The 13,672-nt window shown below is 44.7% G+C and overlaps 1 protein-coding gene across 6 annotated transcripts in view; it reads right to left on the bottom strand.

Moving 5' to 3' along the window:
- Med15 (mediator complex subunit 15) overlaps window positions 1–11,800 on the bottom strand; it is a 73,219-nt gene extending 61,419 nt beyond the window's left edge. For 3 of the 6 annotated variants that reach the window (XM_027924327.3, XM_027924328.2, XM_027924331.2), the window contains exon 1: window positions 11,658–11,798. In XM_027924327.3, coding sequence (XP_027780128.2) covers window positions 11,658–11,725 — 68 coding nt within the window. In that variant the 5' untranslated portion in view covers window positions 11,726–11,798. Of the gene's footprint in view, window positions 1–11,657 lie in introns of all 6 variants that reach the window. The other 3 variants (XM_027924324.3, XM_027924329.3, XM_027924332.2) reach the window with 3 other exon arrangements.
- Between the last annotated feature and the right edge of the window lie 1,872 nt (window positions 11,801–13,672).

Genomic DNA, 13,672 nt, shown 5'->3' with positions numbered 1-13,672 from the left:
CAAGCAGTCAAAACTGGACTCAATAGCCTAGTTCTACTTAAAAAATACATATCTATCTATATCTATATCTATATCTATATCTATATATCTACATACTTATATAAAGTTACATGTACACATAGGGCTGAAGGAAATACATCAAATGCCAGTAATGGCCATGTCTGGGTGGAGAGATTATGGAAAACACCTTCCTGTTTTTCAATCCTCTACAATGTTATCTGGAAAGAAATAAAATACTACACCCAAAGTCCTGAATGTACTGACCAAAACAGGAGGGACAAACAGGGCCAAGGCTGCTGTGACTGCTGAGCAGCTTCTTCCAGACTGCACTGTGCCCATCCTCTCACTTCACAATTCTCCACATCTGCTCTGCCTGCTGCAACCTTCCTCCAGGGGCCTCTGCCCTGCCCACTCCAGCTGGACAGATGGGCTTCAACCCAGCCTCCAGGAAAGTCCACCCCCACTTGCTCCTTCAGAGGACTGCTCTTTCAGGCTTGGATGCTGCACCTCCCACTGTCATTTCTTCTTAAATGGGTGAGCACTACTTCCAACATCATCACGTTGTACCACCTCTCAGAATCAGTAAAGGAGCAGGCCTCCTTCCCTGTAGGGGTGCATTCCTGTGTCTCCCTCTCTCTTGCAAGCTTGTGCACGCATGCACACCCACACATGTGCATACTCATAAACACCAAATCCTACCACCCCTTCCCTTACAGACTCTCTCTCCTAAACCATCCTTTCCAATTCTATTGTCACTTGCACCCAGGAGGTCTCAAAATTGAATGTGTATTCAAAATCAACAAGTGTGCGGGCACAAATGTCAAGCAAGTAGAATTCTCCCACACTGCTGAGAATGTATACTGCCACCACTTGGGAAAACTGTTCTGTAAATATGCCAAAGGCCACATACTCCTGACCTATCCTCCCACCCCACCCTTGCCCCAACATGCACAGCCCAGAGAATTAAGTGCATGTCTTCCAGCAGAAGACAACACTGGTGCCATTCTTGGTGCTGCCTTCATGCAGCCAACAACTGGAAATAACTCCAATGTAAATTAAGAATAAAGTCAGGCATGGTGGTGCATGCCTGTAATCCCAGAGACTCAGGAAGCTGAAGGAGGAGGACCACAAATTCAAGGCAATTCTCAGCAAATCAGTAAGCCCCTCAGCAACTTTGCAAGACCCCTGTCACAATACTGGGTATATAGCTCAGTGATACAGCACCGCTGGGTTCAATCCTTAGTACAAAAAAAAAAAAAAGGGAAAGAAAAGAAAAAAAGAACCCCCCGAAAAAAACCCTGCTGAATTTCACAAATATGATGCTGCATGAAAGAGGTCAGACCCAAGATCACCTGATGTGATGCTGATGACAGGAAGTTTAAGAATAAGTCAAAGGGCTGGGGTTGTGGCTCAGGGGTAGAGCACTCACCTACCATGTGTGAGGCGCTGGATTCGATCCTCAGCACCACATAAAAATAAAATAAAGATATTATGTCCACCTATAACTAAAAAATAAATATTAAAAAAAAAGAATAAGTCAAAGGTCTCCCTGGCTAACAAAGTCAGAGGAGTGGGTCTGGATTTGCCCTGGCTGTATGCAAGGGCCTGTCCAAAGTGCAGATCTGGGCAGTGGCTCGCAACATGGACAAATGTGATAGGTTATCAGAAGATTGGAGTCTTTGTGTCATTCACTGTAGTAGGTATGTTATACCTCAATATAAGTACTACCTGAAATAAGGAAGAGCTGCTGAGCCATGGGTCCTAGGACTCTACTCCATCCTTCAGTTGGGACCTGAATGGCCTCTTTTGCCTGAATTCCTACCACAGGGCACTTGGCAAGGACTTCTCTGTTGTATGAATCAAAGCAAACTGTCAATATGTAAGGGCTTCTGGTGACCCATCAGGGCTTCTGAAGGCAAACCCTGAGTTCTTTCTACTTCACAAGAGGGGATCGATCCCACACAGCAAGCAGATCCCTTTTTCAAAGGTCATCTCTGATAAGGAGGACTGAAAGGAAGCTGCAAAGAGAGAAAAGCAGAACAGAAGGGCAGGAGGGAAGAAGGGACAAGTCATTTCTCAACCAACAAGCACTGCCCAGCCCACCCCCAGAGCCCAGCTGACACAGGAAGAAGCAAGGAAAACAGGCTGCAAAAAGCAGTACCCTGGAGGTGGAGGTCTTTCTAGTTTTCCAGCACTTGGCCCAGAAGCCCCTCCCATGTTGCCCTGCTGATCCTTCTCCCAGACCAAATATAAGGGGTACAGCTCAAAAGGTGCCCTACAGCCCAGTCACACTTCACTCCATCTCCCTACTTGCCCCACCCCTACCCCTTGGGCACATTCTCAGGCAGCAAGTGAAAAGAAGCTTGTGGGGCCAAGGGCTAACAGGAAGCAGGGACCAAAGGAGGTCCCAGGGAGCAAGATAGCATTCACAGAAGCATAGGAAAATGGCATAAATGAGAATGAGGCAGAAACCTGGGGAAAGGCACAGTCAAGGTTTTTACCATCCTTACAACTCTCCCTATATTTGAAACAGTCTCAAAATAAAAAGTTCAAAATGGAGATGTGGGGCTTAGAGAAAAGGTTAGGTATCTCTTCCAAAGACTCACTACCCTAAATAACAGTTATTTCACCTTAAGATACTTAATTCATTCAATATAGGGTCTTTATTAACAGTCCCACATCCGAGACACAGATTCGTTATGGAAGTTGAGGTAAGCATCTCCCTGATGGAGCAGTGGTTTAGAGATGATTAAACAAGACTTGGTTCTTATTTTATTTCCTTTTATTCTCCAGAATTAGGTATTCATTTTGCTTATCTATTAAATAGAATCACCTAGAAAAAGCCCCTACTCTCCTCTGTCTTTAAATCAGTGTCTAAACCTATCAGGTGGAGCACATCTGCAATCTCAGTGTTTGGGAGGCTGAGGCAGGAGGATTACAAATTTGAGGCCAGCCTGGACAACTTAGCCTGTCCAGAAATAGAAAATAAAAAGGGCTAGGGATATAGCTCAGTTGTAAAGCATCCCAGGGTCCAAAAATAAAAATAATAAATATCTCAATGAAAAAAGAGATCAAGCTGCAGGCAGTGATGCACACCTGTAAACCCAGCCTCTTGGGAGGCTGAGACAGGAGGATCACGAGTTCAAAGGCAGCCTCAGCAACAGCGAGGTGCTAAGCAACTCAGTAAGACCCCGTCTCTAAATAACATACAAAATAGGGCTGGAGATGTGGCTCAGTGGTTGAATGCATCTGAGTTCAATCCCAGTACCAAAAAAAAAGGGGGGGGGGTGGTCAAAATTAGAAGTGATCAGAGTTAAGTAGCACTAATGGCCCCAACCTTGATAGGTTATAGGAGAAGCCAGCACTGCAATAACTGTAAAAATAGCACAAATTCACAAAAAAATTTAAATATGTGAATTTCATGTCAGAAGGCACCTGATAAGAACTCTGTAAACTGAGGTAGTAGGAAACACTGTGAGGTGAGCCTTGGGGATCATCAAGAGGGGGTGAGGCCAAGGTTAAAACTTGACAAGGGAAGAGAGATTCCACAGGAGATGAGGTGAGCTTGCCACAATGGGGTCCAGGAAGGCACAGTGTGATACAGGATTCTTGTGCCAGCATGATAGGATTAGTTGGAAGGACAGTTTATGAATGAAAGGGAAAGAGCCTCAAACTCCTTTGCAGGGGTAGACAAAGTAGAATTGGTCTGAAACTGAGAGCCTAGGTGAGGGAGGTTACCTAGGTTGAATGCAAAGCATACAGTGACTTTCCACATCACATTGCTAATTGTGGCCACCCTAGTATGGAGTCCATCATGTCAACATATTTTCAATTACAAAAGGAACGTATGTTCTTTCTTGGCAAAAATACTTTGGGATGGGTGTGGTGGCACATGCCTGAATGCCCAGCAGCTCAGGAGGCTGAGACAAGAGGATCAAAGCCAGCCTCAGCAAAACTGAGGTACTAAACAACTCAGTAGACCCTATCTTTAAATAAAATACAATATAGGACTGGGGATGCAGCTCAGGGGTCAAGTGCACCTGAGTTCAATCCCTGGTACCCCCAAAATAAATACTTTTGCACATATACATACTGAAAATTACAAGGAAAATTAAAATCACTCATCATCAGCTGATGATGCTCATTTTAAAAAACTCAGCTTATATCACACATCGTGCTTGGTGATAGGTTATTGTTGATATTTACACATTATGGAGGGCTCCCATGTCATTACCACCAGCAGCACGGAAACCATCATCTGCAGCTACAACAGTGCTAACCAAGCTCCCTCCCTCTTTGTTTCAAATGTCCCTCTTAGATGATGATGAAGCAATGATCACTACATTCTCATCACCATCAAGCTATGAACACTCCTAGAGGAAATGCCTTAGGAAATGGACCTTTAAGGTCACTACTAAAGGGTTTTCCAAAAAAAAGATCCTAATTTATATGTGTCCAATTAATTTTGTTGGTTTACCTGCATCTCGATACAAAGTTACTGCCATCTCTAGATGAATGACTCAGGAGGTGAGCTCCCCATTACCCCAACACCCAAAAAGGCTCATGCTGATGCTCAGGAAACCTGCTGTGGATGGATCCAAAAATCCTGTGTTACGTACTCATGGTAACAGGAATTGATACTAATTCCAAAAACATTCATCCTGTACCTGCCCTAAGGAGTTCAGACTAGTGGAAGACAAGCCTTCAAACAATGCAAGTGCAAATGAGTATCTCTTCACCTAGCATTTGAGTAGAGCAAAGAGTGGAGTGTGGGGAGGACCAGACTCCTAGGAGGAGGACTACACAGCTCAGCCTCAGAAGAACAAGTCTTTCAGGCAGGAGAACAAACTGGATGCAGAACAGCCGGGGGTAAGAGATATGCTCATCTGAGGAACCACATCAGCCTGGTAGGATGCAGCAAGGGGTGGGGATGGAGTAGGCAGGTGCAGACCCTGGAGGAGGAATGGAGACTCAAAATCAAACCTACAGGCAAGAGACAACTACTAAAACATCCAAAGCATCAAAACAACTGGAGGGAGGGCAAATAGGAGAAACAAGAGTTGGTAACTTTCAGAAGCTGAGTGGTGGGTATATAGACAATTCTACTTGGTTTTATGATTTTAATTTTTCACCTTGAATTTTTAAAAACTCATTAGAATTCTTTACAATTTTTCCTTAATATATAACCATAATAACTGTCCAAAGGAACAATTTAATGGGGGAAGGTACCCCCTGGCCCTACCATGACACTGGCAGGTAAATAATCATATGGTTATGGACCTCCCTGATCTCACAATGCCCAGCATGGATTTTCACCTAGCCACAGCCATATAGTCACAAACAGTAGTAACAGATCAAAGACCTATGGTCAGGAATGGATTTAAAGACACACAGTTATGGTAGGTAGGTGGGGTCATTTACAAAAGGAGCTCAGGGGCTGCCTTAAACATGTGGCTAGGCCCCTTTTCCCACTTTTTGGGGTACAAAAACCCATGGAGAGTTGCTAAAATTATAAACAGGAAGTCCACCCCACAATAGGCTCCTCTGTCAGAGTTCCCCAGTACATGTGGCTCTGGTTAATTTCAATCTGTTCCTCCCACCAGCCCTTCAGATGGACACAACATCTCTTTCTAAGATTAAAAGGTAGTTTGCCTCTCTTTTCTTGCTATAGTCCTATAAGCATTCATTTGTAACATTCAGAGCAATTACAAGAAGCAGTGGCTTCTTCTCTTATCTTATAAATGATGAGTCACATATGTCAACTCATGCCACAGGGCTTAGCACAACACATCCCTGCATTTCAGCTGCTAGTGCTTTTGCTGAGAAAGCCCCTAACTCCTGAGCAGAAGGGCTCAGGAATGAGAGCTTACTTTCCTTCAATCATGTCACTACTAGTCTAGAAGTTTAACGATCACTTCCTGATTGCCCACTGGAAGCAGTGCTATTAGGGCCCTGGCCCTATAGAGGTAATCAGAAGAATAAAGCTCCTGGCTTCCGAGAGAAGATATCTAGCAATGGGTTGTACACAAACAGCTATAAGCCAGCATACTCCCTTAAACCACCAAAGACCATGAAGAAGGCAGAGTGACTCAGCGGCCTTCCCACTGGAAAATAAAGGCCAGACTGGCATAGGGATATTGGGAGGCCCAACTGGGAATAGCCACAGGAAAAAGTCCCACTAAAACCTGTTGGCTTCTGACCCACAAGTACGATCTGGACCTCCAAGTTTAAGGGTATACTCCCCATACTTTTGAACACCCCCTGCCCCCAGACCCTTGAAAGTTGCTGTTCCTTTGCTTGTTTTCTTTTATCCTTGTTTTGTTCCTTCTCACTAAAGAGTACTTGACTTTCTGCTTGTGTTCCAGGCCAAACTCTCCATATATCCTAGGTGCAAAACCTACAGATCATTATTTCCCTTGATGCTTTACTGGAAGAGGTAGCTGACCTGTTTGCCCTTGGCTTACCCATGCTCTCCTGAACCCTTCCTGGCACTTCACCAGCCCCAATACAGAGCCCCCTTCACTGTGTTTCCTCCCCTCTTCATTCTGTTCAGCCCCCAAAACAATCTGCTATGGAGAGGAATAAAAGCCTCAAGAGTAAGATGGCACACTAGTATGGCAATATGTAAATCAATGGATGTGAAACTGATGTGATTCTGCAATCTGTATACGCGGTAAAAATGGGAGTTCATAACCCACTTGAATCAAAGTGTGAAATATGATATATCAAGAACTATGTAATGTTTTGAACAACCAACAATAAAAATTAAAAAAAAAAAAAGAGTAAGATGGCAGGAAAATTTTATATATATATATATATATTTTTTTTTTAGTTGAAGTTGGACACAAATCTTTATTTTATTTGTTTATTTTTATGTGGTGCTGAGGATCAAACCCAGTGCCTCGCATGTGCTAGGCAAGTGCTCTACCAATGAGCCACAGCCCCAGCCCAGGAAAATTTAAAAGAACTGGGGAAATGACTGATGAAGTCCTTTCATTCACTCACTGCTTACATACTTTCTGTGAACCTACTCTGTGTTAGGCACTGCACTAGTCACTATAGCCTGCAGACCAAAGACCCACTACTAGCATTAACCCAATAATCCCTCAAGAAGGCCCAGTCCCACAAAGGCCAGTTCAGGGGTCTCTAAAGGTCACTTCTCCTGAGGTCTCTTCAGGAAGAATGCGTGGTCAATGAAGAGCCAATCTGAACCTACAACAGTTTTCCAACTACGCTGTCCCTACAGGCTCCTTTAAGTGTCATTGAGTCCCCTAACCAGGCTCAAGGTATCACCTTCCCTACCCAAGACTACAAAATCTCCTACCTCTGCAAAAGCACAGGAAGAAACAGAGAGCTTAGCACTGAGTTCCCAAACCTCTGTAATGGCTTGCACAGAGGTATTTCTTCATTGTCCCTCCCACTATCCCTATAAGACAGAGTAGGACTCCTACCCTTTCACAGATGAGGGACACAATCCAGAAAGATCAAGTAGTGCCCAAGATTACTAGGCTAAGAAGTGGAGAAAGTGGGGATTCCATTCCTTCATCACATATGCTATTTCAGGTAAAGAACGCCACTATCCTATGAGAGGTGGCTCATGCAGCCCCCAGGGAAATACTTCCTCCTGCACTCTTCCAAATTGCAGAGGACTAGAGTCCCTTGGGAAACTAAAAGAGCAATTAAGGCCTATCTGAGGGGCTGGGGATATAGCTCAGTTGGTAGAGAGCTTGCCTTGCATGCACAAGGCCCTGGATTCAATCCCTGGCACCAAAAAAAAAAAAAAAAAAAAGACCTATCTGAGGGGGTAAACCACGTTAGGCTTTACGGGGGGCCACTTAGGAAAGGATCCTGAGTATTTGATACTGAAACAGAGAAGCTGCTGGTCATGAAATCAATGGGGAGAAATCTTACCTATGAATACCTTACATTCTTGATAATACAGGTTTAAAAAATGAATATACTGGAGTATAGCTCAGCAGGAGAGTGTATACTTAGTATACACAACATGAACAAAATACTGGGTTCAGTACCCAGCCCTTAAAGATAAATAAATAAAAAGAGACCAGGGGCAGGATGCACACCTTTTAATCCCAGCTAGTCACAAGGCTGAGGTAGGAGGACCAAAAGTTCGAGGCCAGCCTGTGAAACTTAGCAAGACCCTGTCTCAAAATAAAAGGCTGGGAGATACAGCTCTGTGACACAGTATCCCTGGTTTCAATTCCCAGTCACTGCCACCACCGCCACCACCGCCACCACACACATTTAAAAAAAAAAAAAAAAAAGGAGAGCGAGCTTAGAATGTTCAAGAATTGGAAGAACCAAAGAGTCTGGAACAAGATGAGAAGACAAACTAGGCCAGGATAAGGGGTTTGAAGAGTGGGACAGCTGAAGTTTTATTGTAATGCTAAGGAAAGGTCACTGATAGGCAGTGGCATGAACCCCTTGACTGCACATCAGCCTTACCTGTGCTATTGGGGGAGGAAGGACTGGATGGAAAGAAAGTAAGGGAAAGGTTGCAGTCCAGGAAAGGCTCAGATAGGTAGACACAGTATGAGGAGGACTAAGACTAAAAAGATTCCTCACACAGGCTGTCTAATTAGAGCTCTCTTAAGCAGTCTCAACTCAAAATCCCTCCTTCTCAGTGGGAGCCTGATTAGCCTATACTTTGTTAGCTCCCTCAATTGAAACCTCCCTGGTTCTTTACTATGCTTTCTTTTTGGAGATGCTAGGGACTGAACCCGGGGGCTTTGCATATGCTTCGCAAGCACTTTACCATTCAGATCTATGCTTTATTGCTTCATACACTATAAATCACTTGGGTTCAAAGTACAAATTCCAAAATAGCTGATCTTAAATAACAGCATAAACACCGGGGAAAGTTAAAATTAAAAATGTGTAAAATACCCTCATGCAAATTCTTTTTCAACCTTGTGAACACAATGAATAAAGACACCAGGAAAGTGAAACCTAGAGGAAAAAAAGAAAAACAACAAGTAAACCTGAGAAATGAAAACACCCACATCACATTAGGAAGGACACCTTTGAAACTGCATACCCAGCTGTGCTAAAATACTCTCTCTCCCAAAGGATGCAGGCCCTAATCTCTGGAACCTGTGAATATGCTACATTACATGGCAAAAGGGACTCTGCAGATGTAAAAAATTCCCCCCTGAAGATGTATTTAAAGGATACAGACTTGAAGGAGAGTACCCAAATGAACCCAATTCTAAATTAAGCCATGAAAAGCACAGAATTTTCTCTAGCTGAAATTAGAGATGTGGCAGAAGTGGCCATTGCTGGAAGGGGCCACACAGAAAAGGAACAACCTCTAGGAACAAAAACTGACCCCCGGCAAAAAAGCCAGGAAAGAAAGAGGACATCTCAGTCTTACAAGCACAAGGAAGTGAATTTGGCCAGCAGTCTGAATGGGTTTGGAAGCAGAATCTATTCCAGAGCCTCCAGCAAGAAATGTATACTGACAATATCTTGATTTTAGTCTTCTAAGACTCTTAATTAGGAGACCCAGTTAAGCTTACCTGAACTTCTGACCTACAGAAATAACCAGATTATAAATCTGTGTTGTTTCAAGATGCTAAATGTGTGTAATTTTTTTGTAGCAGTAGTGTAAAAATAATACACAAGAAGCAATCTGGCAAAAAGAAAAAGAAAAAGCAGGATGTGGTAGTGCATGCCTATAATCCCAGCAACTCAGGAGGCTGCAGCAGGAGGAAACCAAGTTCAAGGCCAGCCTCAGCAACTTAACAAGACCCTCACTAATAAGGGTGTTAACTTAATAAGACCCTTAACTCAATTAAAAATTAAAAGGGCTGGGGATGTAGCTCAGGGGTAAGGCACCTCTGAGGGTTCAATCCCCAATAAGTGCCCCATACAAATGGAAAAGGAACAACTTCAGATCTCCTGGAAGCACAAGGAAACTGAATTATGAAGTATCCATTGGTTGATCTCAACAGCAAAAGGAAACTTTTCAATGTTCCCCCAGCCCTCTGACACTTCTCCAGCCCTCTCTCCTGACTGGTGATGAGGGTTATCCCTTGAGATTTCACCTAGAAGTAACTCAAATGCTTCAATAAAATGCTGTTCAATGATTCTGCAAAGTCTGCAGACCTCTCCAGAGGCTATGCTGTGGTGATACCAAGGAGCCACTATCACTACAGTCCCCACTTCTTCCACAGTACTAAGGTTTCCCAGCATTCAGCCAGCTTCCTTTCTTCCACACTGTTTCATCCCACCCCCAGTTAGTCATCCAGGATTGTCCACAAGCTTCCCTTTCTCTGGAATCCTGTCTTCCTCTTTCAGTTTCTACCCTAAGCAGGCCTTTAAAATCTCCTGTCTAATTAAGTCATCCCACAACGATTTTACAGATAAATGTGATAGGCAGTAATCTAGCAGAGGGGAAAACAGGATGAAGGACAGGTGTGTGTCCCCCAAGAGCTTAATAAAACTCCCCAAACAGCCTAAATGGCCTATCTTCTGTCCTTGATTCATTTCCAAGGACTCGGGGGGATCTTCCCAACACGACCTGCATTTCACCACCTCAAAGTAGGCCACTTATCAAATACAGGCTAAACTCCTTAGCACAACACTCCCAATCACTAACATGACAGCACTGGGTCATCTCATCCATTATCTCCAGGATGTCCTTACTCCCCAACCCTAGAACTCTCAGCCCCAACAAGGTCCTTTATGCAATTAAGTGCTCTCATTTCCCCAATCTTCTGCTTGGAATGGTAGTATTTCACACTCGTACATGCCTTGCTAGGACTCAGTTTGTTCATCACCTACTCCACAAGGGTGCTCCTGGTCGGCTAACTGCGACTTTGCAAGAAGCCCCTGCAGCACCCACAGCCTAAGGGAGCACTGCAAGGAACTGTTCCTCTACTGACAGTTCCATCTCCCAGGGCAGTGGTTGTGTTTCTGGCAATTCTGTGGTGAGCACAACTCTCCAGTAAGCTCAGTTAAAAACTGCTAAATTAAACAAGTACTCAGTGGTGAGGGACTGGAGTTCCGTTGGGAGGAGACACCAACTCCAATTCTTCACCCGCTCCTCCAGAATCAAAGATCACTTCCTGACAGCCGCTTCCTGCCACTCTTTGGCCAAGTTCCTACTACTCTGACGGGTCATCCTTAGCTTCTCAGTCCCTACCGCCCACAGCTCACACACACACTCTCTTTCTTCCCCTCCCCATGTATATTACATATACCCCCCTCCCGGAAAAAAAAATCCTTAAGTGCTTTTCTGGAAGAGAAACCACGAAACACCTGGTAAAACCACTACGGGCTGCCTCTTTCCCTTTCCGTATCCAGTGTGAACCAAAGCGGGGGAAAGTCCGCACCCAAAGCACACAAATGACGAATGAGAAAACCCAGGACGATGACTCATAAGCCAAGGCTCCATGGTTTGCAGAGTTCAGACCTGGAAAGCTAACAAGCAGCCTTACCCACCAACAGAGGAGGTAACCACCGAGGGCCACGCCCTTGGGCTCACGAAAGTCGTGAGTACCTTTCATCTCTAGGTGCCCTGGAGACCCCGCAGGTTCCCGGGCCCGGGATCTAGAATTGGGTCCAGCCTCGGCCTCGCCCCCCGCGCGAGAAAGGAATGTCCGGCCATCCAGTCCCCCGCCCCGGCCCCTACTCACATTTGACTAACCAGCTTCTGCCGGAAGGCGGCGCTCCGCCAATCGGTCTCCTGCCCCGATACGTCCATGCCGGTAACCCAGTTCCCACAAGCCGCGTCCCACCCCTCCTCCTCCTCCGCCGCCGCTGCTGCCGCCTCTACCGTAGAGCCAGGCCCAAACCCGGAAGACGTCCGCGGATCCTTGGCCGCACCGGAAGTAGAGCATGTATTGTGGGAAATGGAGTCACGCGCGAGGGCCTACGGGAAATGGAGTTCTCCTTACCTGTTGTTAGCTTTCCCAGACCCTGGCACCAGGGAGTCATGCGCCCTCTCCCGGAGCGGCGGTCTTTCGTGGCCTGTACCCTATTTGTTTGGAGCTGGAGAGAGTGGTTGCTGCATGGAACTCCCTGTGCTGTCCGCTGGGAGGGGCTGGCCTTTAACATTTTCTATGACCCTACTGTGTTTTGGCCTCATCAAGTCCTTGAGGTCTGAATCCCTCAGGAATAGCCAGACAAACTGCCAGTCAGATGTCTTCAGCAATACTTGGGAGAGGGTCTTTCTTTTTTTTTTCTTCTTTTTTGGGGGATCGAATCCAGGGGTACTTTACCACTGAGCTACATTTCCAACCCCTTTAAAAAAATTCGAGACAGGGTCTTGCTAAGTTGTCCATGCTGACCTCAAACTTGTGATCCTCCTGTCTCAGCCTCCCTAGTTACTGCTCCAGAGAGAGGGTGCTTCTTTATCAAATAGGTGTGTGAAAGGTTCTGTTCCCTGACTTCCTGTGACTGCCAGAACTGTGTCTGAGGAGTGAGTTACCAGACACTCTTGTGACTCTTCTTTCCATTGGATCTGTAATCTCAGATTCTACCCATGGCTTTATTTTGTGACAAACTACGTTTGTTAATTTTCAGAGTCTTCATATTGAGCTTTCTTCTTGTCCCTGTTATAGAGAACACATTCAGCCCAGTTGGTCCCTGGAGGACTGACATCAAAACAAAGTGAGTGGGAGGCCGAATGAGAGGATTCTGGGGTTCTGAGTATAATTTTATGAGGATAAAATTTCTCCACATTGGACCAATGGACTTATATTCTGCTCATGGGTGGGGGGTTGGGGGTGGTGTGAGGTGACTTCACAAGAGCAAGGTAAATACAAATTTGACCTTCAGAGAGTAAGTATACTGGCACCTAATGATGCACACTGAATTCTAGGCCCCATCTGGGCTATGTAGACCCCTTGTCTCTTAGCCTTAGGCAGGAAAAGGGTGGGGTGGGAGGGGTGTGACCAAATTCCCCAAAGGAGCCCCTCTTGCCATCAGAGTTTCAGATCTTGCATTGATGTGAAAGCTTTTCACATCTTCAAACTTTTTTGCTATCATTCTCCCAAAATAATTTGTAAAAAATTATACCTAGGTGTGATCAACTTGTCCTGGTTTGCCTGGGATTTTGCAGGTTTTTAGTTCTGAAAGTGCTGAGTTCCTGTAATCACCTCAGCTCCAGGCCAACCAGAATGATTGATCACATTATCTGCACCACCCCACTTGTATATTTTTTAATTGTGATATAATTCACATACCATAGAGTGGTTCGCGATTTTAGGAAATCCTTTTTCTTTTCATATTGAGGATTGAACTCAGGGACATTTTACCACTGAGCTATATCTCTGGTCCCTTTTATCTTGTGACAGGTTCTCACAGAGTTGCTGAGCATCTTGCTGAGATGCTGAGACTGGCCTTGAACTTGAAATCTTCCTGACTCAAACTTTGAATTAGCTGGCTGGGATTATTAGCATGCACCACTGTGCGTGGCCAGTTCACCTTTTTTTCTTTTTAATTCACTTTTTTGTGTATTTTTTATTTTAATTAACTGTACATGATAGTAGAATACATTTATGCATTTTGATATATCATACATAGATGGGATATAATTTCTAATTTTTTCTGAGTGTACATGTTGTAGAATCAAATTGATCATACAGTCACATATATACATAAAGTAATAATGTCTGTTTTATTGTACATGCCCTCCCCTTCCTTCCCT

The sequence above is a fragment of the Marmota flaviventris genome, chromosome 1 (assembly GCF_047511675.1).
Source record: "Marmota flaviventris isolate mMarFla1 chromosome 1, mMarFla1.hap1, whole genome shotgun sequence".
NCBI classification, from domain to species: Eukaryota; Metazoa; Chordata; class Mammalia; order Rodentia; family Sciuridae; genus Marmota; species Marmota flaviventris.
This window is presented reverse-complemented; position numbering and strand designations above follow the sequence as displayed.